This window comes from Danaus plexippus, assembly GCF_018135715.1.
Source record: "Danaus plexippus chromosome 9 unlocalized genomic scaffold, MEX_DaPlex mxdp_26, whole genome shotgun sequence".
In the NCBI taxonomy this organism is placed as follows: Eukaryota; Metazoa; Arthropoda; class Insecta; order Lepidoptera; family Nymphalidae; genus Danaus; species Danaus plexippus.
The window spans coordinates 1,466,865-1,493,113 of NW_026869848.1; the positions used below are offsets into that span (position 1 = coordinate 1,466,865).

General features: G+C 34.8%; 3 protein-coding genes across 5 annotated transcripts; 1 reads left to right on the forward strand and 2 right to left on the reverse strand.

Moving 5' to 3' along the window:
• Positions 1-1,408: 1,408 nt before the first annotated feature.
• On the reverse strand, positions 1,409-5,173 carry LOC116767495 (28S rRNA (cytosine-C(5))-methyltransferase). The gene is made up of 6 exons (XM_032657832.2): positions 4,978-5,173; positions 4,644-4,899; positions 3,647-3,909; positions 3,024-3,137; positions 2,753-2,927; positions 1,409-2,455 (listed from the first exon to the last, which is right to left on the reverse strand). The coding sequence occupies exons 1-6, from the start codon at positions 5,098-5,100 to the stop codon at positions 1,464-1,466; spliced, it is 1,923 nt and encodes a 640-aa protein (XP_032513723.2). The 5' UTR covers positions 5,101-5,173; the 3' UTR covers positions 1,409-1,463.
• A 522-nt stretch (positions 5,174-5,695) lies between these two features.
• On the forward strand, positions 5,696-26,117 carry LOC116767637 (phosphatidylinositol 4,5-bisphosphate 3-kinase catalytic subunit delta isoform). 3 transcript variants are annotated; one of them, XM_061527559.1, is made up of 20 exons: positions 5,696-5,820; positions 5,990-6,244; positions 7,204-7,435; positions 7,599-7,828; positions 11,523-11,645; positions 11,899-12,022; positions 12,165-12,343; positions 12,922-13,137; positions 13,548-13,750; positions 14,066-14,257; positions 14,594-14,800; positions 15,164-15,307; positions 16,069-16,193; positions 16,551-16,695; positions 17,730-17,918; positions 18,444-18,586; positions 18,829-18,980; positions 19,751-19,924; positions 20,900-21,019; positions 22,235-26,117. In XM_061527559.1, exons 2-20 carry the CDS (start codon positions 6,098-6,100, stop codon positions 22,355-22,357), a joined length of 3,168 nt encoding a protein of 1,055 aa, XP_061383543.1. In that variant the 5' UTR covers positions 5,696-5,820; positions 5,990-6,097; the 3' UTR covers positions 22,358-26,117. The 3 variants fall into 3 exon arrangements, with proteins under 3 accessions (XP_061383543.1, XP_061383544.1, XP_061383542.1); XM_061527560.1 differs by having other exon boundaries at positions 5,698-5,832; XM_061527558.1 differs by lacking the exon at positions 5,696-5,820 and having other exon boundaries at positions 5,855-6,244.
• LOC116767636 (leucine-rich repeat-containing protein 23-like) lies at positions 8,426-9,932 on the reverse strand. Its single transcript, XM_032658051.2, has 4 exons — positions 9,669-9,932; positions 8,895-9,492; positions 8,643-8,818; positions 8,426-8,577 (listed from the first exon to the last, which is right to left on the reverse strand). Exons 1-4 carry the CDS (start codon positions 9,896-9,898, stop codon positions 8,475-8,477), a joined length of 1,107 nt encoding a protein of 368 aa, XP_032513942.2. The 5' UTR covers positions 9,899-9,932; the 3' UTR covers positions 8,426-8,474.
• Positions 26,118-26,249: the final 132 nt, after the last annotated feature.

Genomic DNA, 26,249 nt, shown 5'->3' on the forward strand with positions numbered 1-26,249 from the left:
GGCTGCAACGATTTTGAAGGGTATTCCACCCGCAAGTAGGTAATACCATGAGTATCTTAGGTTTTTTTTTACTGAATTAAAAAAGGGGGGAGTTCTCAAATCGACTAAATATTTGACACGCTATGACTCGTTCGATGGTTTTCTCCTATTTTCAACTATGTCTTTGATCGAACGGGCATTTTGAAAAATCGAAGAAAACTTCACAATAATGATAATGCGTATCTCAATGGAGGTTTAATATGCTTGCAAAACCAAAGGCAACAGTTAGTTTTGAAAAATAAAATTTGGCATGCTTTAAACAATAAACATGCCTTCTCCTTTAACCACAGCAAATAAAAGGCCTTTAAGTTTGCTCTCGCCTAATTCGAAACTGTAATAAGTTGTTTTAAAGACTTCCAGACTGATAGTAAGAAATATACTCTAATATTTTCGTCAATTTGAAAGATTGATTCGTAAAAGATACGAAATATTCTTATGAAGTCAGTATATCGAGTCAAAGGAGTCACACGCGGCGTTCATGTAATTATTCAGGTCACATTCAATTGCGTTACTAATTTATTATTTTGTTTAACTTTCCTTTGATTCTACGGCCTTGGTCTAATTAGGACGTTTCGCTTTGTGTGAAGTTACTTGGAAATTGAATGAACACGCGTCGCAGCTCATAATTGTTTTGTTAGTAAAATAAGTTCCTTTGTTATACATACATACATTATCATTTCAATAAAACATATTTTCAGGAAAAATAACTAACATCGTAATATCAGTCTAGTATTAGATATTAAGATTGAACTTTAATGTAGAAAACGAAGAGTTAGGGTAGTTGTGATTTAGTTAAGTATATATTATATAAAATAATTAATAAACATAATGATGTCGAATTAATCTTAAAGACATTGTATTATTTATGGGCTGAATCATAATTACAATATGGCCGTATTAAGGGCACACGAAACCGTTCGTGTTCCAGTCGAGTTGATGCAAGTTATATATTATACTTGTAATTACAAACCCGTCCTTATGTAATTAATCATAAAGTTCATAATATCTTCGATCTCAATCAACCGGTATTATGACTTGGCTAGACGTTGATTTGCATTCGTATATAGAATAGGTTAAAATCTAACGTAATTCTTTTCTTTTTAAATACAAGCATTTTATTACACTACTGCTTTTAGTTCTAAAAAAAAAGCGTAAGTTGTTTATTGTCATCCATAGATGGCGCTGATAAGATACGGGTTATAATGTCATCGTGTTAATACTAAAAGCGTTGTAAAATAAAGTTAATATGAAAAATATCACCAATTACGAAGGTAAAACAAAATAAAATATTGGGAGAAGTTTAATAAGACTTTAAAATAACTGGAGTAATATTTATTTAACGAGAAATCTAAAAAATTAAAACACAATCATCCTTTTATCATTTATTCTTAAAAAAAAAATAAAAAGTTACAAAATTTCCGTCATTAATCCAAATGCTTTTTCTTTTTCTTCTTTTTCTTCTCTTGTACATTATCTTCTGTAAAATCTAAGTGATTTGGAACAGAACCATCATTTGCTATAGATTCTTCTTTATCTCTATTTTTCTTCTTTTTCTTCTTTGAAGGTTCTTCTAGACCGTCGTCTTCTGGTTCGTGATTTTGTTTCAAGTTGTCATCTTCGCCCGTATCATGATCTAAAGTTTTACTCTTCTTTCTTTTCTTCTTCTTGGTTTCAATATTTTCTATTCTATCTGAATGGTCTACTTCAGTTATATCCTGATGATATTCTGCAATCACTTCTTCTGTAACACTTTGTTTGAACTCTTGATCATTACCGTCGTCCTTGGATTTGCTCTTTTTGTGCTTTTTCTTCATTTTAGTTTCGACCGCACCTTTCGTTAAGTCAGATTCTATTTCAGTAATATTATTTTTGATATCGCTCTCATTTTCTGAACGTATTCTCTCTTTTTTCTTTTTTTTCTTCACTATGACGTCACTAACCTCATCTAATTGTAAGGTTGATCCATATTCAGCTTCATGAACTGCTTTGCCATTAGAGATGTCTTTACTGATACTTTTGACTTTATTATCGTCAATATCAAGAGTTTTCCCCTCATCGTCACGGGCTTTTTGGTCTTTGTCCAAGACGGCTAGGAAGAATCCAGTTGTCATATCGGTATCCGGTCTAGCGTATAGACACCTGGTACCCATACTGCCATACATTCCTGAGCCGTAGTTGTTCCACTGGTTTTTCAACAGCTCCTTAACATCCTGCACCCTCCACTTAGCCCTTGAAGTCTTCACAACGTTTGTCACAACCCGTTCATTTTCCTCGGGAAATATCGAGCACGTGCTGTAGACGATGCGCTTTGCATTCGGGAACGCGTTCATTGCGTGTTTTAGAAATTTCTCTTGCAACGAGGTTAGTTTGGCCAGCCTCGTGTCTTCGATGTAGTTGTGGACAGAAAAATCCATACCTAGAATTTTTTCTATGATAATTACTTTTATTCAACGTTAAGATATTTTTTATATTATACTGTCATTCTGTTATCCTTACATAATTTATTATAAAACTAATTTGAAGTTGTTTGTATTTATCTTGAGACACTCATTTGAACCAAAGTTTCTTTGATGTACACATTAATATGTCATAACTATTTTGCTCCAAGATGTTGTGTAAAATAAATAAAAAAGTTACTTTTATACCTTTTAATGGCCAAATAGGTATTTTAATAATATTTAGCTATTAATACATTCAATAAATATTATATTACCAGATCCTGAACAGCTGGGATCCAGCAGGACGTATTCCACATCATCTAAATCACCTCTCTTAATCTCCAGTACATCCTTATGTATGGTCTCAACACATTTTGATGAAGTGCTCTCAACTAATTGACACAGTGTTTGATATCTCTGATCATTCCTCTCAACAGCGTATACCTTACCCTATAAATAAAAGCACAACTTCTGTGAATATTTATCTGATAATCAACCTTAATATTATCGACATAAAGGAACTAATTGTGTGAATTAATGTTCAACCTGGTTTCGAAGATATGCAGCAACTTGTGTGGTCTTCATACCTGGAGCAGCACACATATCTAATACAGTGCTGCCAGATGGCGGGGCGAGCAGGTGTACGGCTAGGGCTGTAGCCTGGAAAGTGATATTTGGTTAGTTAAATGTCATCTTTAATTTTTATGACACAAGGTTCAGATTCAATTGGCTCTTTAGATGGAAAAGCATTTGGGTGATCTGCTACAAATTATGTACTCGCTTGTAATTTACACCTCCTGTTTGGAAATTAATGATAACTGATAAGGGTAATTTGTTTCTGCTTGTTGTTTAGATACATAGAAGAATTGAATTTTTTTGTATTTGTATATTCACTTAGTTTTTTTGATATTAGTTATACCCAACGCTTTTATTTTACATTACACTGTTTTTTTCTGCATTCTAGTAGAACTGTTCACCTAAAATTTTTTTACATGGAACATGGACATGTGCCTGATAAAATTATATCAAACAGACATATATAATATGTTCATTATTAGAGTTTAAAAAAAAGATAAATTATTTGCGATAATAACTTAGAAATAATAGACGGTATCGTTTGTCCAAAAAAGAAAAGTCTCAGCAAAAATCTTTACATGTTAATAAATTACCTTATCTTGCAAAATAATTTGATTATTCAAGTACAGATCATGGTCGTGGAACTTGGTTCCTGGTGCAAACACAAACATGGTTTTCACATGGTAGTCCTGAGTGAAGTCGTACTCCGTCAAACCCTGGATCTGCTTCAAGTAATCATCATAGGACCCTGATGTACATCTTATGAACTTGTAGCCTTCGTCTTGGAATGCTCTTATAGCATCCGATGTGGTTAAAAGGTTCGTGTTTATCCTGACGTACCGCGGTCTGTGAACAACTGATAGAAATATTGAAGTTTTGTTTACAAAACACATTACGAGCAAATTGTGAACACAATCAACATGATATTTTTTTAGTACCAGCATCATAGATATATACAGATATTATAATTTTTGTTTTATATTACATCCATAGCAAATTTAAACAAACTTAAAGATTATTTTATTTAATGGATCCATTTTGATCATTAAATAACAGATTGTAAAGCATGAGTCATGAATAAAACATCCAAATTAGTGTATTCTATTTATTAGAATTAAAAAAAAAAACATTATTCTGCGAAGGTAAGTTTTTGGTTATGTAAACTTAAAGCATACAATGGAATGACCCAAGAATGTCTTGTGTTAATCCTCTTTCGCGTTCAATGACTTTTTGCTTGTTTCATGGGGACCATATGAATGCTGGTCGATTTCATTTCCATGTTCATCATATTCTTTCTCATGATAAGCTTTGTACACGTACATAGCGATTATGACATTGACAACAACAACGGCTGATACGACCGACCAAACATTCCTCGTGAATTGATCAACTGGGTAATAGTCTGTCAGAACATGACGTACACCAAAAAATGCTATGAATGGTAATGTAAACATTGCCACGCTATATAAAAATAAATTGGCTAATGCGAGCGCTGCCAACTTCGTTTGTTTCGGTATGAGGGGACCTTTATCAGTCTCTTCCATCATGCTTACAATAACGTAGTATTATACCTGAAAAAGAAAATATTACCTTTAGATTTCACTTCATCTGGATTTTCACTCCTAAAGTTCTCAAACTGTTCTTTATATGATAATATTGTCAGTTCAGGTTTGCTTTTCCCAGGCAGAGCCTTTTTGCCAAAAAGCAACTCTGCGGTAAGAATCTTAGCAAGCCAAGGATCTAGCCGCTGCTCTTTCGCCAAAATACCACAATTTTCAAATATTTTATCAATATCAGTCGCATGTTTAATTGTCTCTGTTATAAGTGCGTAAAGCACATTAGTTCTCTGGAAGTATGGAGTTCAACATCGTAAGCATCGGTGTTTAAGAAAAACTTAAAAATATTAATTTTAACTTATACTTACGAAATGCTTTAATTTATCGTCGTACAGCAAATTTTTGACACTACCGCCTTCTGTGGCAACCTTTTTAAAAATATTTGCAGCTACTTTATAATGTCTTGGAACTTTTACAGAATGTTCAAACATTTTCTTTTAACTACATCAAAAAGTCTTATATATTTTTACATCTGTAACTATCACGAGACATATGTCATTGCGATATGCTTCTCTATACTAGGTTATGGTGCATTCCGTTTAAGGTTTTACATAATATGAAACAGGAATTATGAAAATAATTAAAAAATCCGGAGAGTGTATATTGAATTTTGTTTGGAGATATGCATGTATCGCATATTTATAAAAATTAAACCTATTTTATTTTAAGTTTGTATTATATTAGTAGTAAAATTTTTGGTTTGCATAAAATTGAGATGACGGAGTATAATATATGATGTGACTTGTTCTATCGTAATGAAAATATGGATTATATTTTCATAAATACAGTAAAGGGAGAGATTTTTAAAAACAAAACGAAACTATCGTTACTTTTCTACAAACCACAAAGGGTAGAGTAATGATTTGAAATTTGAAAACCAACATTAAAAAGAGGTAATATCAGCATTATTGTTTCTAACGAAATTCTTATGATGTTATAAATTTATAGTGGACGATATTGTGCTATGAAAAAATAAAAAGAAACATGTACCATAAACAATTTTTCTAACTTTTTAATTATAGGTACCTGTTGTAGATTGTTGCACTGCACGTAATCTTTAATCTTTATTTACAATTTCTCAGTAACATAATTAAGTGTTATTCATATTAAATTCGTGCCGGTTTATAAATTATGTAAATATTTATTGAGAGGTAATTAAAAAAGTATGCTATCGACATTTTCATTAATAATGTTTGTTATATATCTTTGACAGTTTTATTTCGAATGGCGATATGAAACCTAATCAAAATACCAGGAAATGCTATGAATCAACACTGCATTTATAATATTAATGACTAACATTAACCGGATATTTTTCAGTTAGAAAAAAACAAAGTCAGTTGCCATGTGAGGTGTTTGTCAGTGAAAGTAAAAATGTTGTGTACTATTACAATATTTGTGTGAACTGGTTAGAAATTGACCATAACAATGGTTCCTGCACCGAGCTGCCCATACTCATGGGATTATTGGATGTCCACGCCTTCGGACTACGTGGAGCTGACATGTCTTATGCCAAATTCTATATACCTAGCAGTGACTGTTAGTTGGGATTCAACTCTTCAAGATGTTAAGGAGGTTAGTGATGCAAACTGATCTCAACATGACTCATTGTCAACAGACTTTGTTGGCCCCAGAAGTGGGTCAAGCTATTGTGTAATGGGCTGAGATAAATCAGCTTTTATTTTTTAGAAAGTAGCTTACAATATTAGCAATACTCTATTGTCATAAATCTTGACATGTTTACTTCTCACATATCATAGAAGTATTTTTTTTTAATGTTTATGTTCTTAATTTAAAATTTTTGTATCTAATTGTCTAAGATGCACTAATAAGCACCTTTTGTTACTATTATTTGTTTATTCTTATTTTGTAATACTATTACATAAGACAGGAAAATCTGTTTTGTGTTAGATTGTTTATGAAACTTACATTTATTACCTACATGAATTTTTATAATTTCTTTTTATTTAATATTCCAAAATTATATTTAAATTGGGACACCTATCTTACGTTACTAGAATTACTAAACAGTGATAGTTGAATTAATTTCTTTAATAAATCCATAAATTACGGGATTTTAATACCAAACATATTTTTTTAACATTTTTGAGTGAGCTTCAGTTGTTATGTGTAATTTATCTTCTGTATTATAATTTATATTGTGTATTGAGTTATATATTTTTTGCACTTCTTTTCCTGTTTCTTCAACGCAACCATTAAATTTATAATTAAAGATCTATCAGTCACACTGATATTTATTTATTTTGCTTTAGACCTTGTGATTTTGGACGTAAAGTTTTTGGTTCAATTAAAATATTATATCATCTGTTGATTATTGGGATTCAGTTTGTCCTTAAAATTACTTACCATATTGGTATATAATTTTTTTTTTTTTTGCTACCAACAATATATTAATAAACCTTTTTTTTTAATGTCATATCAGTAAAAAAATAATTAATATTGAGAAATAAGGATATGTTATGTTATTACAGTCTTGACAATTCCAGTGTTTCATTAATGTTTTATGTCTTTAGGAGTTATGGGACCTGGCAGGGAAGCAACCTTTGTTCGGGATGCTTCATGAGATGTCGGGATATGTTTTCCAATTCATCAATTCTTTAGCAGTTCCCGAGGAAGTGGATGATGAGAACAAGAGGGTTCGTGATATACGGCCAGTGTTTGGAGTGCTTATGATCATTGAGCGTTCCATAGAAGGGCCCGGGGAACAATTGTTAAACACACATATCAGTCATTTGATCGGAAAAGGTTAAACATTCACTTCATACATCTATAAAAGTAGGAATTCAATCTCGTCATAACTACTTACTATAACTTGTTGATTGCAAAAGAGCTACATAACAGACTAAGTTAAACCAGAATTCAGTTTGTTTGTTACATATAAAATGTTAATATGAAAAAAATATTTCAGGTTTGAATGAATTTGATAGACTAAGAAGTTCAGAGGTCAACGACTTTAGGATGAGAATGAGGTATTTGGCCGAGGAGAGTTTATTGAAGCGTGCCCAGAGCACGAGACTGGAGAGGTTGAAGTACCACTGTCCGCCGAGATTGGCGGACAATCCTACAGTGCCACTGACATTAACCAGCCACCTCAACAATAACTGCTTCATACTTGTAACTAAAGTAGCAAACACAGAGGTCAGTATATCATATATATGAGTCTATATTCAATTCAATAAAACTAAGGTAATTACCTTAGTAATGAATTAAATAATTAGATGTACTACGCGTTTTTTATTATTTTAAATTACCTAGTCAAGACGTTTCGGTTACTTTGCAGCAACAGTGACCACGGGCTGATGAGATGATAATAGTTTTATTTAAATGAATACAATAATCTTAGATGTTTGTTGTTTGTTTATTTTGTTTGTTAAATTGTCTTTTATAATGGAACTTTTTTCATCAGGTCCAAAGGGTATAATTAAATAAACTGTAAAAAGTAGTTAAATGTTAAAAGTAGTTAAATCTGACAGCTGCAATTAATTTATTAAATTTTGCCAAAAATATACTTTTATTTGAATTAACTAAAAAAAAAAAATTATCGCATTTAAAGATTTACTTTCTTTATTTTTTTCGCTCTTCAATAACATTAGGATTATTGTTACTCACTAGCCTCTGTTTGTGAATGTAGTATTTTAAATATGTAGCTATCTTTGTATTGATTTTAAGATAAAACCATCTTGTTTTGGATTTATACTGCTTTTTCGCAGTTAAAATACTGTCTGTAGAATTTTGTGTTAAGTATTTATAATAAACATGGGAGTTTTGATATTTTAATTTATTCTCAATCTGCATTAGAATCTTCATCGTGTTGTTCTTCTTGCAATTCCTCTTCATCATTTTCACCTTCTTCGAGCCACTGCTTCATCAGCTCCTTTGCTTCCTCTCTGCAAAAAAAAGTTAGGATTTTATATAATAGGGTACAAAAACATTTTAAATTTACTATATGTACCTTTCTTCGGGGGAAACTACTCCTTTATTAAGCCGCTTCAGTCTCGGCAGCGCTGCCAGGACCTCAACCCTCAATTCTGGATCCTCTTCCTCAGATCCAACTTCAGCATCTTCTTCCCCAGTACCTCCCATGAATGGACAACCTTTTATCACTAATGTTGTCAATGTTTCTAACACCTAAGAGGACGAGAAACACGTCTGATGATGGTTAATGTCAAATGAGATTTAAATGACTTAACTATAACTATATTACCCGTAGTTTCTTGATTTGCTTCAATGTTGCCACTTTGCAATTCCTTAGATTTATGTACTGCAATTTCTTCATACCCTCTTCAAAACCGTACAAAAGTTTAATGGGATTATTCCTTAAGTGAAGTATTCTCAGATTCACCAATCTCTCTATACCAATGAGACTTTGAATTTTATTACCAGCCAAATACAGACTGTCCAAATTTGGAAAGTTCAGATTGGAAATGTCCTCTATGAAATTATATCGGAAATCCAAGCATTTTATTTCGGGCATGTTCCCTTCGAATCTAATATTCTTTATTTTATTGTATCCGACTTCCAAAGTGGACAGTTCCGGTTGGTACACGTCCCATACTGAAGTTAAGTTGTTGTTGTTCATTATAACAACCTGCATGTACTTCATAGTCCTTAATGCGGCGGAATAAAGTTGGTTTTTGTCAGCGTGTATCAGTACCAGATACGGCAGTTCCGTGATAGCTTGTAGACTGGCCAAATTTAAGTTGTTATTCGACACATCGAGGAATTGTAAGTGTTGGAATGATTTTACAGCCGTGATATCTGTTAGGCCCATGCCGGTGCAGGCAGCTTTAAGGTATGTGTACCTGTAACGTAAATCATTCAACGACTTTCAACGGTTTACCAAAAAAACTGCAAGATTTGAATTAAAATATTACCCCAATGTTTCTTTACATTTCAAAATGAACTTATAGGTCTTCTAATGCGATATTTCACAGAAACGTATCAAAATGGATTGTAATAAAAATATTACTACTATTACCCATCTCCTTCAGCAGTTTTTCCTAGTAGACTAAGCCTGATGCTAATCTCTGATCTCTTGAGTATTCTTTCCGGGTAACTGGGTATAATTTCTTTAGCAGCATCCTCTTCCAGCTGTTCGTGTTCCAACTCCTCGGCCATCAGTTCAATCTCTTCATCTTTTTTATGATCTTGAGTCTCTTCCAGTTCTTTCTCATCGTCTTGTTGTAGATTAAAGTGTGATTTTAACATGTTTGTATCTCAGAATTGTATAACTACGTTTCAGTTTACGTTTAAAGTGACAACGTCATTTGATTTAGTTTTTAATTGTTTTGATATGCTATGAAGTTTGATGATAATCATCGTGTCGTTGATTCAAAACGTTTTAATTTAAAACTCATAGTTATATAGAATTATAATTTGAATGTTTCGTAACGAAATCGTGACTTTTATTGTTGATTTTGATCTTATTTATGTATTTGTTTACCTGGGGTATACAGTACCAAATCAATCAATCGATTGACTTAAGCAGATTAACTTCCAAAATCTTTCTCAGTTCTAATATTTTGGGTTTCAAAACCTAATTTTTCAAAAACCAGTACAATGGCGTCTTATTTAACTAAGATAACTAAACTGTTTTCGTTGTTATATACTAACAAACATTTCGTCGAAGGACTACATGAAATAAAAGGCAATTTTTTTTCAAAAAATATTTTTTTAGGGGGGGAACTTTTGACCTTGGTATGTTCTTTAGAACAATAAAAAAGAAAATAATAACATAATGGTAACTAAATTCTAATCCGCACAGCTTTTTCATACATCAACACTATGAGGTCCACGAACATATAGTTTGAATTCTGCTGAGTTTTCTTGGATATAAGTAGCATATTTTACGCTCTTTTGACGAGAAGAAATAGGAACAACTAGATGCGGTGGTGAACCGAGGTCCTGTAAAATAATCCTCCTGTCCTAATGTCGAGTGTCAAAGTCACCATTTGTACACTTTCTATCAACCAGGGCGCAACAAGTTCATTCGCTATATTAAATACAAAATCGCGCCGTCGCAAAAGTTTTTTGTTTTCTCTCAGTAAGACACATTGACGACGTAAGCTTTATAAATTTATTTACACATGGACCTTCTCGGGATCTTCCAGCTGGTACATAGGTTTGAGCACTTTTCGTAGCTGCAGAGTGTAGTATAAATCCCAGGATGACTTTCAATTCTTACAGATCAATGATAGATATAGTAGATGCATCATATTTGTACTTCGTCAGACCCAAAAGACTTTAAAAAACACCAGAATCGCTGTTGGTAGGCCTATGTATTTCTTCCTCCAAAATGTCCTCAATCTCAGATTCTGTCTCTTAAGTTTTTTGTGGGCTATCATTTGTATCACCCCACACAAGCCATTGACATAACTGACCTTCATGCTGCCGTAAATACATTTTGAACTAATACCGATCAAATATTACTATGTTTAAATAAGTGTACATATGACATAGACGCAAAAAATAAGATACTCATGAAAGAAAGAATTATATTACTTAAATAATATACACATTAACATCAACATATACGCACGTCAAAAAGCTATCACTGTTACTAATCTTTCATCGAGTAGACGACGATAGGGCGAGAACTCTGTATTTAACGAGCGAATTTTGAGATTAAGCAAAGAGACGAGTGGTAGGGTTAGAGGGTAGTGAATGGACACTGAAATCGCAAGTGGTGCGTCGGTGAGCGCACGAATGTTTATCATTAAGGGTTAACACTTTACACATCTCAATATAACTACGAGCTGATATTGATCATTGATTATGCTTTCTGCTAGCTAACGTGAAACTAATAATATACCAGACTATTGCCATATTCCAGATATCCTTCACGTCCAACGTACCAGTGACCTTGACCCCACAACAACACATCGAGACGGTCATGAGGAAGAAAGCCAATTCGCTTAACATGCGCGGAGAGCATCCTAGGAATTACGTGCTGAAGGTACGGACTTCTTAATTATCAGACACAAAAGAGGTTTCTCTGCACTTGCGTTTCTTGTTCTACATTAGCAGTACCTCGTTTGATATTTGTTTTGTGTTAAAATTTCCACCGATTTATATCTCCCCGGTTATGATAAACGTGTATTTGAAGTTTACAATTTATTTTTGTGTCTTAACATTCAGATAGACTCGATTAAAATTATTAAGATATTTTGTTTGCACTAAGACTAATATGATCATAATCGTTGTCCAAGGTGTGCGGACGCGAGGAATACTTGTTGGGGGACGATCCCCTCATACAGTTCCTGTACATCCAGGAGACGCTGGCGAGGGACGGGGTGCCGCAAGTCATGACAGTCAGCATAGATAAGATACCATGTTAGTATGTGTTGCCATATAACATATATATGTATGTATAGAGGACGTCTATGTGTCGTTTATAGAAGCCCATTACCTTTGTTTATCTCACCACCTCATTGACAGTGACAGCAATGGTAACTTCATTGTATTTGTTGTCTAGTGGTCGGTTGCGATTTTCAACATTACTCGCTGCCGGAAAGAAGAAGGCTAACATCAGAACAGTCGAATACTATACGGAAGAAGAAAAACAACGAGTCTTCTTGGAAGATAGAGAAGAACTACTCCTGCATAGTACAAACGGTGGGCGGCTTGAACGTGGACCCCGGGAGACACGTGGAGGTGAGCTATATGATTAATACTCTGTGCAATGTAGTCTGTACGTCACAGAGCACATTGCACAGAGTATTAGTCACACAGATACAGTCCTTATGGAAATGTGCATTTCAATTTTTATTCCTGTAAGTAGGAGCAATATTGAATTAAAACGATAACTATTTAATGAAGGCATAACTTTTTTTTAATAGGTTTTTTTGTTATACTAAGATTGAAGCAAAATGATTATATACTATTTAGTTTTATCTAGTTTTTTCGTGTTGTAAGTGTGTTTCTAAACTGGCGTGAGACATACAATGAGGTGTACGTTAATCAATGAAATAATCTGCGTTATTCGACTAATATTCTTTCACTAAGGAACTACCAACCAGATTTTGGTAAAGCCTTCCAATAATGTAGCTTAGACAAGAATAGCATATATGCTATAATTTTTCCCTTATTTCCTTATGGTTTACCCGGGGACACGGCATCAAATATTTTTTTATCGTCACGTGACATAGGCGATAGATGTCGCTGATTGATTGAACTTTGACATTGAAGAAGTCGGGGATTAAAACAAGTCAATAATATATTGGTGTTTGCAGGTGGTGTGTCAGGCTGGTATCTACCACGGTGGTAAGTCGCTGTGTGAGCCCCAGAAGACTATGGTGGCGGTGGTGTCGAGGGAAGGGGAGGCCCAGTGGGACGAAGAGCTCAAGTTTCCCATACAGGTCTGCAACGTACCAAGAATGGCGAGGCTCTGCTTCGTCATATACGAGATATCGAAGGCCAAGAACAAACGGAAAGCAAAGGGAAGTAAGGTGAGAAGTGTTGTAAGTTTTTACATAAGATAGATAGGACTTCCAACCGTTTGAATGACTCTGAGACATGTGTATGGTAATGTTATATCAAGATATTAAGGTTTTCAGTTTCAAAATTGTTTTTTTTTTTAATTTGGAAGGATATTTTTTTTTTAATTCAATTACAGCCATTGCTGGTATGTATTGTTGTGATCAGTGTTTCTCCAAATCTCAACTGATTTCGTTATGCTTTTAATGTTTGATTTCCTTGAACATTTTATTTGTATTCATATTTTAAATCATCCAACATTTTTTAAGTTAAAATCATTTACTCGTCCTTATTACGGACGGATTTACAAAGTATTGTAATGTTGCAATACATTTCGAATGCCAATGCTGTAATATTAAAGTGCATTTTTCATTATCAACAGGATGCCATAAACCGTCTCGCGTGGGCCAATACCATGATATTCGACTACAAGGAGCAGCTGCGCACGGACGGTGTGACGTTGTTCATGTGGACGCACGTGGCCGATGAGACCCAGGGAGACGATCTCCTCCTCCATCCTCTGGGGACGGTGGTCTCCAACCCCAACACGGACTCCTGCGCAGCCCTACAAGTACGCTTCTCCAAGTGAGTGGAAGGTCGACTGTGATGGATGATCACATTCATAGCATTTTTATTATTATAATTAAGTTAATAATCGTGGATATACCTTAGTAGTGATCAGAATCGATATGGGCAGGATTTGACGTTGTCTTAGTACATTTAGTAATTATTTATTATCTGTATATTTAACTTAACATTATTTTAATGTAACAATATTTTGTAAGGCACACCAACAGATATCAGCGTGGTGTGATAGGTTGAGTGACAGAACATCAAAAGAACTTAAATCGTACACATAGAAACAGAAAAAAATAAATTATATAATATTTATCGCTACAGCTACGACTGCCAATACCCGATACTGTTTCCGAAGCAAGAAGCTGTCAAGGCTTACGCGGAGCAGCTGGAGAACGCCTCACCGGATGTAGCGACTAAACTAAGCGAGGACCTGGAGAAGCTGCGGCTGACAGCGGAAAGAGATACCTTGTATGAAATACACGAGCAGGAGAAGAAAGGTATTTGGGCGTCACGGTAAGTAAATATGAATTTACAATTAGCACGCCTCGTTCAGTAACTACCTCCGTCTGTTGCTAAGAGTTTACCGTCTGGCCATAGCTATCAACCTACTGATATTACGAATCACTCATAGACTACCAAGCGGCGTTTGATAAAATTTGTATATGTACTATATGTAGCGCCGTTCCACACATAACGGCTGACAACTCAAGAGTTTGCATTTTGTATGAAGTTACGTAACACGGAATATAGATGGCGGTGTCTTTAAACTTCATTTACCGCTAGACAAAATTTAAAAATTGCATAAAATGTTATATATACATATGTACACATATATATGTTCTTCATCAGTGAGTATTTCCGTTCCTGCGCCCCGGAGCTGCTTCCTAAGTTACTGTCGTGTGTGGAGTGGACGGAGCGTCGTGAGGCAGCCCGAGCGGCCCTCGCCCTCACCGCTTGGCCTCCCCTGAGGGTCGAAGCCGCCCTAGAGCTTTTGGACTACGCCTACGCTGATGCGGCGGTCAGGAGCTTCGCCGTCAATTGCCTGGCTAAGATCAGGTGCGCTCAACTCGAGTTCCAGTTTAATATTGAAAAGTATATGAGCTATCTCGTGTAGTTTATTTAATAAGTATTCTACACATAAGGTATAGATTGGGATAAACATGATATTTATTAATTCTTATAATAAATTAAATCTTTACAACAGAAAGTGATCTAACGGTGGTACGAGGAATATTGTATTGGTATAAACACAGCTCACATACGGCAGAATGGATATATATAGTAACATTTTATAGAGAAGATTCATAATAAACCTGTTACATGATATATATTTCCTACTTGTTACATAATACTTATAGCGTATATGATGTAAATATATTGTGAAATGTATTAATATCGGAAATAATAATATTAATTCAGTGATGAAGACCTGCTGCTGTACCTCCTCCAGCTGGTGCAGGCCTTGAAGCACGAGTCGTATTTGATGTGTGATCTCTCCGTGTTCCTATTGCAACGAGCCTTCAACAACATGACCATAGGACACTATCTGTTCTGGCATTTACGGTACGGACCACATATACATGTATATATATATATATATAGTTAATTTTAATTTCATCACGTGTTAAATACTATTAAGTTCTATGTATATACATACAAACATACAGCGGATCCGCGGCAGTCCGACAAACGTTCTGCAGGGCAGTGTCGTACTATCGAATTTGTCGGGTTCTAGTACTAAGAGCTATAGCCCGAATTATTCTTACGAAAAAGTTCTTTTAAGCCGACAAATAACAGACCCGACGATATGATAACAAAACGTAATACACAATGAGGTAAACAGTTAACGATGTACACGCTAGGCCGCAGAACCATGCTCTCGCAGGTATGTATGGCTGATGGCCATGAGAATCAAAACTACCCTACGCATCGAGCACACTAGTGATGTGCGTACATGTTACGACTTGTTCGAGATAGAATTAGCGAATACTTGTGTGTAGTAGACCATGTCGGTGTATAGAGGGCGCCGGATTACCGGGGTTCCCCTGTTTGTGTATGGATTAAAATGTCTTCCACATAAAATTATGGAGCTATTACTTTTAAAGGTTTCAGTTCGTTGTATGACGACTTCATAACTAAATCATCTGAAGACAACGTCTATGAAGTTTGTCGTTCTTTCCACGACAGTAGAAGTCACATTTTGACATTATTCTGTAGTTTATTTAAAAGATGTTAAAAAATATATTTGTTTTTAATTAAACCATATATATATATGTCAAATTACTTCTGAGCGCGACTGTATATATATATCTTTGTACTCCCAGGTCCGAGATGCACGTGCCGTCGGTGTCGGTGAGGTTCGGCCTGGTGCTGGAGGCTTACTGTCGCGGTTGTCAAGACCACATCAGCAGTCTCATGAGGCAGATAACCTGTCTGGATAAACTAAAATGTTAGTGTTGTATTCCTCGGTGCTTGCTCTATAGAGATATCCCAGTATATTTTGTTAGTATGCAATCTTTCGTGTTTATAGAGGTGCAATATTGCATTATCACTGTTTTGTAATTTTTCATATTTATTTATTTTTTTGTAAAGTAAGAATTTGAACAATAAATTATGAGACAGCTGTTCAGTAAAGTCTACAGGGTGTTCCATAAGAAACAAACCATTTTTCTTTTCATAATCATTAATAGGGTGGAAATACTAGAGAAAAATTGCTATATGTCATGCTTTTAAACGATATTAACATAAAGAAAGCTCGTTTTAATATTAATAATATTGATAATGTAGTAACGTTAATATTGACCAGGGGCGAGCCAGTGTATCCTCAAGAAAAAGGAGATAGGCAAAGCTCGGGCGGCGCTCCAGCAGCACTTGGCCGAGCAGCACTGTGTCGACACGCTGGCTGACTTTGTGTCGCCCCTCACGCCCAGCCTCATATGCAAGATGATTAAGTAAGTAGATATATATAAAAAATATAGTGCGGGGACTCCCTGCAGTGAAACTTCGTATTGTTGGAATGAAAACAGGAAGCGGTAGAAATAGATTTTTAAGGTAGTTTTAGTGTTTCTTTAAGACAAACTTTATTAACTTTACTTACAAGTCAATTGATTGCCTGCATGCGTTCGAGCGACACGCATTCCCTCTCGCTGTCTCTTTTATCCCTCCTCCAAGAACGTTAAACGTTTAACGCAACCTTATTGGAAGTCGCATAAGAAGTTTCATTTCAATTACTACACAATTTGTTCTACATTCACAAGTGTTTCTGCGATATAAGACTTCGCACTTTACTTAATTAGTTAATTCTAACTCTAATCGTTTCAATTGAACGAAACGGAAAGACAGTTCTGTGATGTGACGTCACAGTTGTGATGACGTCACGCTGAATATTTAGTCTAAATGACTGTGTAATGCTTGCTCAAAGAGTTCCCGTCACTGCCAGGGTTCACCAACAAAGTTGTCAATAGCGATAAGCGTGTCTCACAAATGTGCGTCTGTGACAAATATATCTGATGATTAATTATCTTTTTTGGCGACATCCTGTTTGTTATACCGTCAAAATTAAAATCAGGTAACTTTAAAAACTACATCTATATACTTTAAAGCTGTTTATTTACAAGATTCCTTCCTTTTACAAGCGGTTCTTTTGGAAATTCCCAACTTTTTACAAACGGCTCATTTGAAAATTCCTTCGCAAACAAACTCGGCTATAATTCCCAGTGTAATGTGTAATATATTGGATGTGAATTTGGTTGATCAAAAAAATATATTTTGACAGGATTCAGTAATGAGGTTGAATATTGTTGTATACGTTATAAAAAAAACTGTTGTTGTTGTTGACGAAAACTGTTGTCTTGAAGATAAAATTAAATTAGTAATAAAAATAATCGTTCATAATAATATTTTTTTTCTCATTCTTAATAATCACAAAATCATCAAATATCAAATGTCCAAAGATCAAAGGATTAATATCGATTTAAACCTCCAGACCGGAAAGATGTCGCGTGATGGACAGCAAGATGCGGCCCTTACTGCTGGAGTTCTCCAACGTGGATCCCACCGGGAGTGACGTCCGCATCATACTGAAGATAGGCGACGACCTGCGGCAGGACATGTTCACCTTACAGATGCTGAGGATCATGGACCGCCTGTGGAAGAACGCCGGATATGATTTTAGGTAAACGTGGATATGATCAGAGGAAAACTGTCAAAAAGCTGTCAACTTTTTAAGGTGGTAGAGCCTAGCTGTGGTCAAGTTACTACAGCTTGAATATAGGCTGGATCGACCGGATAAGTACTACCCTCTCACAGAAGTAGTCTTTAATGGCTGCGTTTCGTCCGATGAGCGAGAGAGACGGTTGCCCCTTCCCTGTTCCCACTCTTTCTCGGCATCTCCTTATTCTTTCCCCTCCTTCCTCAACAACCAAGGTTAGCGACGCATCCGCAACATATCTTATGCTGCGGATGGCCAAGAGTGACGGTGACTACTGCCCATCGAGCAGGCCGTCTGCTCGTTTGCAATCTTTCTCATAAAAACAACGCGATGGACCCGGCACCCGCACGGTGAATCCATTGAATGCTAGGAGGTTTCGTCTCATGTTCAAAAAATACATTTAGGTCCATTACAGAATAAGTACTCGTCCTAAGTGTGTACACGGCTGATAATTCTATTGCTCTATATAATATGTTATCTGTTGAACAGATTGAATCCCTACAACTGTATATCCATGGAGTACGCGGTGGGGATGATCGAGGTGGTGGACGACGCGGAGACGGTCGCCAACATACAGAAACAGAGCGCCCTGTTCAACGCGGCCTCCACTATATCCAAGGCCAATCTATTCCGTGAGTTACACATGCGTATTGCATATAAAATTATTTACACAAAATTAAATTTATACACTTTAATTTTATGTTTAAATACAATAGATTAATAATCACCAACAATTTTTCGTACCTCTAATATATATTTTTTATTTTAACGCATTTTAATTCAACACTACATTGATGAAATGTTATCCTTATAACAGAAACATGATTAACGTAGAGACTAACATGTAATATATAAATGTATACACAAAACACAGAATGGCTGAGAAAGCAGAATCCCACGGAGGAATCCTTCAACAAGGCTGTGGAGGAATTTACTATGAGTTGTGCTGGGTATTGTGTGGCGACGTACGTGCTGGGGATAGCGGACAGGCATCCCGATAATATTATGGTCAAGAAGAGCGGTCAGGTGAGTTAGATACTGTAATGAGGGTTATAGAGCTTCTGGTTTGAGAGAAACAATGTCTAAAATTCGTTACAAAGAATACAAAATAAGATTATCAAAACTCTTTATAAATATCCCTATTTGACTCCAACGACACAACTTTATAATGAAACAAAAATATTGAATATATCACAGCTTTACACATACTATACATGCATCCTAATCAAACAAATTAAATAAGGTTCCATTCAATCAGAGATAAGGATTTGTGAGAGATCGCATATATGGAATTTAAGGAATAAATATAAACTTCATATTGATAATGTAAGAACTAATTATGGTAAAAAAACAATTCTGTTTGAGGGAGTACACCAAGTACAGCTGTCCAACAAACTACCAGACGAAATAAAACTATGTGATGGTATAGGGATGCTTAAAGTCAAACTAAAAAATCATTTAATATCCTCGCTATAGTAAATAAAGGAAGCCTTTTATATCCAATGGCCCAGATGTTAAAACAATTTTTTTTTGCAAATGTTTAGAAATGTTCATTGTATCTCATTGTAAGTGAATGTAAATTCTTATGAGAAATAAAGTTCTTTGTACCTAAAAAGAGCGTAATGGAAAGTGTTTAGAAATTAAATCTATTTAATTGGGATGAAAAATGTTTGTTTACCTTTGTTTTAAATTGTTATACACTATAACTCACATAATGTCCGATATAATTTGAACATCCTGTATATTCGAGAAATCTGTTGATTATTTTGATTTAATAATGTTATGTCACGCAACAGTTGTTCCACATCGACTTCGGTCACTTCTTGGGCCACTTCAAGCAGAAGTACGGGTTCAAACGTGAGCGGGTCCCGTTCGTGTTGACCCACGACTTCATACACGTCATCAACAAGGGCCAAAGGGGCGGAGTTCACGACATCGACTTCAAGAGGTTCAGGGAGCTCTGCGAGACGGTTAGTGTTGACGAACTGGCACGTACGAACTTCATTATGAAAACAACTGCGGAATATAAATGTATTAATTGTCATTTAAAATGTTACAAATTAGTGGACAAAAAACCTCATTGCTAATATTGCATTTTTTGTGAGATTTAATATACCCGTACCTGTACGAGACTCATTTAGTATCTGATAGTTTTTTGATAGTATTTATGTTTTAGTATACAACTTATGACTCGTCACATAAATAACGTTTATTCCCGAACAGAACAAATTTTCCAAATCCATATAAGGCAGTGCTCAGAAGAAATTTTGTATGCATGAGACCTTACGAAGCAAAATATTAACATACACATATAATTATCACTATACTAATAATAGCTATATATATGTATGATAAAAAAATTATCTAGTTACAGATATATATTTGCAATTTTTTTTTGTATTTGACTTTCATAATTAAAGTTTAAAATCCTTATAAGGTTGAATTCAGCAAATTTTAAATATTGACTATTATAAATGGATGAATGATTTGAACCTAAATATAGAAGTACAAAATAATGTAATATATTTAAAACATATAAGTGAATGATTTTAAAATATACTTGATGTATTCGTGTGAGTTATTCGATTATTTTTCATAGTATACATTATTATTGGCTTCTTAAGATATTGTGTCTCACTCGTACGGGTCACCACACTACTCTTATTTGTTTCTCAAAAGCATTTAAGTGTTAAAAGAGATTATAATTTGTATTGTACATAACATTATGCTTCAATCGGACATCACAGTTGAAAGGAAAGTGAACAGAATAAATAAAATGTCCACGATATCAACACAGATTAAAAATATTAAGAAAATATATTCTGTGTCACGTAATAGTATGCATGTGTAATAATATTCATTACAATAATATTAGTATATATTTTTTTTGTCAAAACCAATAGTCTTATAGTCATGTAGTAATAAACGTTTCCTCCTGTACCCAGGCCTTCATAATCCTTCGGTCTCACGGTCACCTGATCCTGTCCTTGTTCTCAATGATGATCAGCACCGGTCTGCCGGAACTCAGCTCGGAGAAGGATCTGCAATACCTCAGGGAGACTCTGGTGAGTCTACATACTTTGTATGATAGTAGATATTGTCTCCGCTAATTTTGTTGGTGAATAATTAAAATATCAGACCTCATGAAAGGAGACAGGTCCCTATGTATCCTTAAAATAATATATGGACATTTATGTATAATAAAAGCTTTTTTACTGAGATTATTAAAAAAGTTATGAGGTCAGATAAATAATATAAAAATTTTATATCTATATGATATAATAGTCATACAGAATACATATATTTTTTTGTTGTGCCGAGTTGGAATAAATTCTAAGTATATATTCTGTTAAACATTTAATTGTTTGCTCGTTTCATGTATTTGAGATTAAAATACAAAAACATGAAAGAATATCCTCATCTCAGCTGTCTTTAATTATATAAATAAAGACTAACTTTATAAATTTTGTAATAATTCAGTTTAAAAATTGTCGCTTATATTTTATTAATCAATAAAATATAATTTTTATATGTTATTATGTATATATATATATATATATATATTTTGTTTGTTTGTTTGTTGTTGCTTGTGTATATATATATATATTTACTTGTTACTTTAAAATTCGGCTACTCTTTATATTAAGTTTCTGTTTAATTTTTTTTTTATTATATATAATGTCATAATGAAGTGCCTTCGTGAAGTAATATTGTGAAATAAATAATGTTTTTAGTTAACGACGATTTGATTGAATTTTCGATTTAATAATTTTATGTGTTGTTTGAATCTTCGTTAGTTAGTCGTTTCTTTAAATCTTTTATATTCATTATCACTTAATGAACTAACTCATTTTTTTTATATGAATATCAACGGTTGCTTTAATTTCGATGTTTCCAAGCTCGCATTTTATTATTTAATAATTTCTGTATAATGTATGAATGTATGTTTTTAACAGAATATTCAGTGGGCAAGTATTTGAAATAGAAAATTTTACAGAATTTTATTATTATTATTATTCATGTTATTTGTTTTTAAACTTGTTATGTCTCTAACCATTGGGCCACTGCTGACTCTACTGAGCCCCTGGGACTTCGGCTCACGAGCAACCGCAATTAATACTTACTATCAAGTCTACACTATATATATATATTAAGGTTTAATCCCTTAGAGACATTCAATATATGATCTTTATTGTGTCTTAGTATAGTTAGCATAAGTTTTAGTTGTAACATTTCGTTTTACATAGAACACAGATTTCTAACATTCCAATCTTTGTCAGGTGATGGATCTATCTAAGGAGAAGGCTATGGAACACTTCCGCCTGAAGTTCGACGAGGCGGTGAAGAACTCCTGGACGGCCTCCTTCAACTGGGCCCTTCACAACTTTGACAAGAACAACTGACAGTGACCCATGAGTCGGCGGCTCAAACGAGCGCCGTCCAAATACTCGCCGCAGACACTCTAAATATCGACCTTATGCTGAACAGATAAGGTTCAATATAACAGACTCTGCCTGTGAACTTTGCCCGCTGAGGTTTATAGTGAATTTGGACTTTGTGGTTAGGTGTTAAGTTATATAATTGATTGGAAATCGAGTGTGGGTCAAATCTTGACGTTCGGAGCCAGGTTAGAGACCGTGTGGGATGGATGTCACAGGTCTCGACACACGTTTGTGACGTCACGCTATAAACTTTAAGATTTCAAGGTCGAGTTGATTAAAAAAATTTAGGAAAAAAGACATAGACTTTGAGAAGCGTCGCATGACGTTCAGACCACGCTCGGCCACGGCCTACATGGAAACATATGATGGCGTTTCCGCGATATTGAACTCTATAGCGATGCTGATAAGGTTCATGAGATGTATTGTTGATGCTTAGACAAATTAGTACTCCGGATACAACGGGTCGCTTAAACGATTAATGTTCGATATGTTATAATAGTGCAATGTTACCGGGTTATATTCACCGACAGCGCCGCGCGCCGCCGGCTCCTAGTGGACTGTTGATGTGTTAACATAGACACAGACACACGGCTGGCCCACATGTACGGAGATCCGGTGGCCGCAGGACTCGCTCAACTAATATATATATATAATGTCGGTGTAGGTCGGCTCGTAGTCGCATCGCAAGTAGCGATTTCTTTAGTATATCGTAGAAAAATGACGCACACAAGTGTAACTAACAAACACATGTACGAGATGATTAGTTTAAAATGTTATAAGTGAAGTGGATATCACAATTATGATAATACTAATTAAATTTATAGTTCTCTGCTATTGTAACGTTAGCCGTGCATGTGGCGGTGGGTGGCAGGTGGTAGAGGTAGGTGGTGGGTGAGAGCGGTGGTCGTTTGGCTGTGATAAAGGAGTACGGTACATTTGTATGTTTGTATGTTTTGATGTTTCTAAATTTATTATTATTATTATTATAATTTTATTTAATATATAATTTTGGAGGGTAGTCCGACATCGGTGGAAGGTCGAGTCCGCGGCGTGAGAAAGACTGATTATTAAGTGCCGATGCAGGCGCCCGGCTCGGGATGTTCGGAGCGGAGTTATCGTCTGTATAGTACGTTTAGTTGTAATTATTGCTATTATTGACACTTGGTTTGGGTTCGCGCGCCACCGCCTCTCGTCTGTCCGCGCGCCCTCGTGGCGAGCGTTAGCTTATGTTAGTGTAGCAGTATTATGTTGTGTCGTTGAGACTGTAGAGTAACGTTCGTTTCTAAGTTCAGGCTACCTCATGGTGCGTGTGCTGGTCGCAGTAAATATAGTTAGGTCGTCCGTTCATTGGACGCTTGTTTTGAGCGTTTTGTTTATTATTATTATTATTTTTTTTTATTTAATACCAGTTACTACCAGTCGCTAGTTTTTTTTTATTGTAATTATATATTAGTGATTCATCTTCGTTCAGAAGTAATGGCTGCTTCATGATACAATAAGTCGTTGAATACGGTATGCGGTGAATGAAGCGGAACTTGATAACACATACACACATAACACACATACACACATACACACATAACACACATACACACATAACACACATATACACATACATCTATCTAACAAAAGTCTTTCTGTACGTCTGTGTAATGAGTCCGACTGTTCCCAGTTGTTTAATCACTTAACGCATAACTTTGTACATGTTTATCTGTCTGTCAACCGAAGTACCTCCTAAATCGTTTCAAGAATTTTGCAATATCTGCGCATATCTTTATTATCTAATAAACTTCGAGGCTTAGCTGAGCGTTACTTCAGTGGGGTCAATGTTATTTATAATTATAAAACTGTTTGTAGTTAGTATTCCAGAATATTCGATACAGTTCCGCGGAACATCACAGAATTCTTATCACAAGTTTTCATAGTCACACTACGTACTGCGTTTTCAAGTCTATCGTTTATAAATAATGGGACATACTAGCGTTAACGCAGGTCGCTGATTGAAAAACGACAAACGCTTCGTTTATCGTGCGACAACGCGAACTATATAATGGTAAGCATATTATCCGATACCGATTTCTTACTCTCGAATTAAAATATATTCATGCATGCATTAACACTTCCGGAATCAACGTAGAAATGTTTAGTTTAAAAACACAGAGTCCGCGCGGAAGAAGTGAAACTTCGTAATGTTGGAATGAAAACAGGAAGCGGTAGAAATAGGTTTTTAAAGAATTTTTAGTGTTTCTTTAAGACAAACTTTATTAACATTACTTACAAGTCACAGTTGATTGAGCCCATGCGTTCGAGCGACACGCATTCCCTCTCTCTCTGTGTCTTTTCATCCCCCCCACACCGAGCGTTAAACGTTAAACGCAACCTTGTCGGAAGTCGCATAAGAAGTTTCACTTCAAAAGAATGATATATGCTTTACATTATATATCTACACTTTAGCAATTTTTTACTTTAGGTTTGCTTCGTGTAATATAATCTTGAAATCAGATACAGTAATACGAAAATTATATAAAAAATAACATAACCAAAAATAAACAATTATTAGTTGTTCAGCATCAATCTACGAAGTGAGTGAGGACATAATGTATGCGTTCATTGGCTCTTATCAGTTGAATTAACATGATAGAGGAACTTCTCTCTGAAATTAAACTCAATATTATATCGTACAGATTAAATTATACGCAGTTCGTTATACTATAATAAATAAATAAGATAATATGATAAAATTTGTTGGAAATCCCTTCAAGTGTTCTAGCGACTTCATCCCGTATACTGTTAAGGAAGACGTCATTACATAAAATAATCGGTAATGTAGTGCGGAAGCAATAAAAAAGGTAGTTAATTAATAAAATACTATATATTAATATTAACAAACACAACTTCCGGTATCTCATTAACATATTATATCTAATAATTGAGAATAATTTTAATGAAATAGCTCCTAGTCGGTGAGGGCGTGTACATGTGTGTGTGACGCACCGAGACACTACACGTGTATACTATCACACCCACATACAAACGAAACTGTTAGCTGTCGTGGTGTAGTGGATAGAACAGAATCTTCCCGCGCAGTGCTAAATAACTGTTAATTAGTACACGAACTACGTTTGTGTAATGTAAATAATGACATATTTATGTAAAATATCTCGCATACGTGAGCTTATAGTCCGTAGAAAATACAAAATGGCGGATGTAAAAGTTTTCTCAACTCACAAATAAATTACAGTGAGATCTAAACGCATGGTGGAGTTGAGACACTGAACGTTTAGTTTTGTTAAGTATGAAAGCATGATTCCAATTTAAGTAGCCGGCTTGATATATTCACCAAATAATGCGCGTCGTAGCGATGCGTATTCTAGATGTAAGGTTATTGTTGAATCATCGGATTATGTGTGTAGTACAATCGCATTTCCCTATCTAGAGATTCAATACAAAACCTGTACACGGATGAAGTAATGCATTTCTATATTTAAACATATAATCCGATGAAAGTTTGCGATGTATGAGAGAGTATGTTAGCCTAGGCATTTAAATTAAGAATACCATACGTCTCGAGTCTATATACAATAGTTCCTTTGTCATGTGTCATTTGTAATCATATAAATAAAGGATATTATTCATTTAAATATTGTATAAATTACCCAATAATTAATTGCTATCTCAAATATGTTTTTTTTTTTTTTGAATAAACATTTACATTCTTAAATGACTTTCATTTGTACGTTTTATGAAAAATGTAAAGGGTTTACAATGCACCTGTTATCATCCGGCGGTAAGAAACAATTACACACGAGACTTGTTTGAACAGGGCTTTCGAACGTAGCGCGCTGTATTGGAT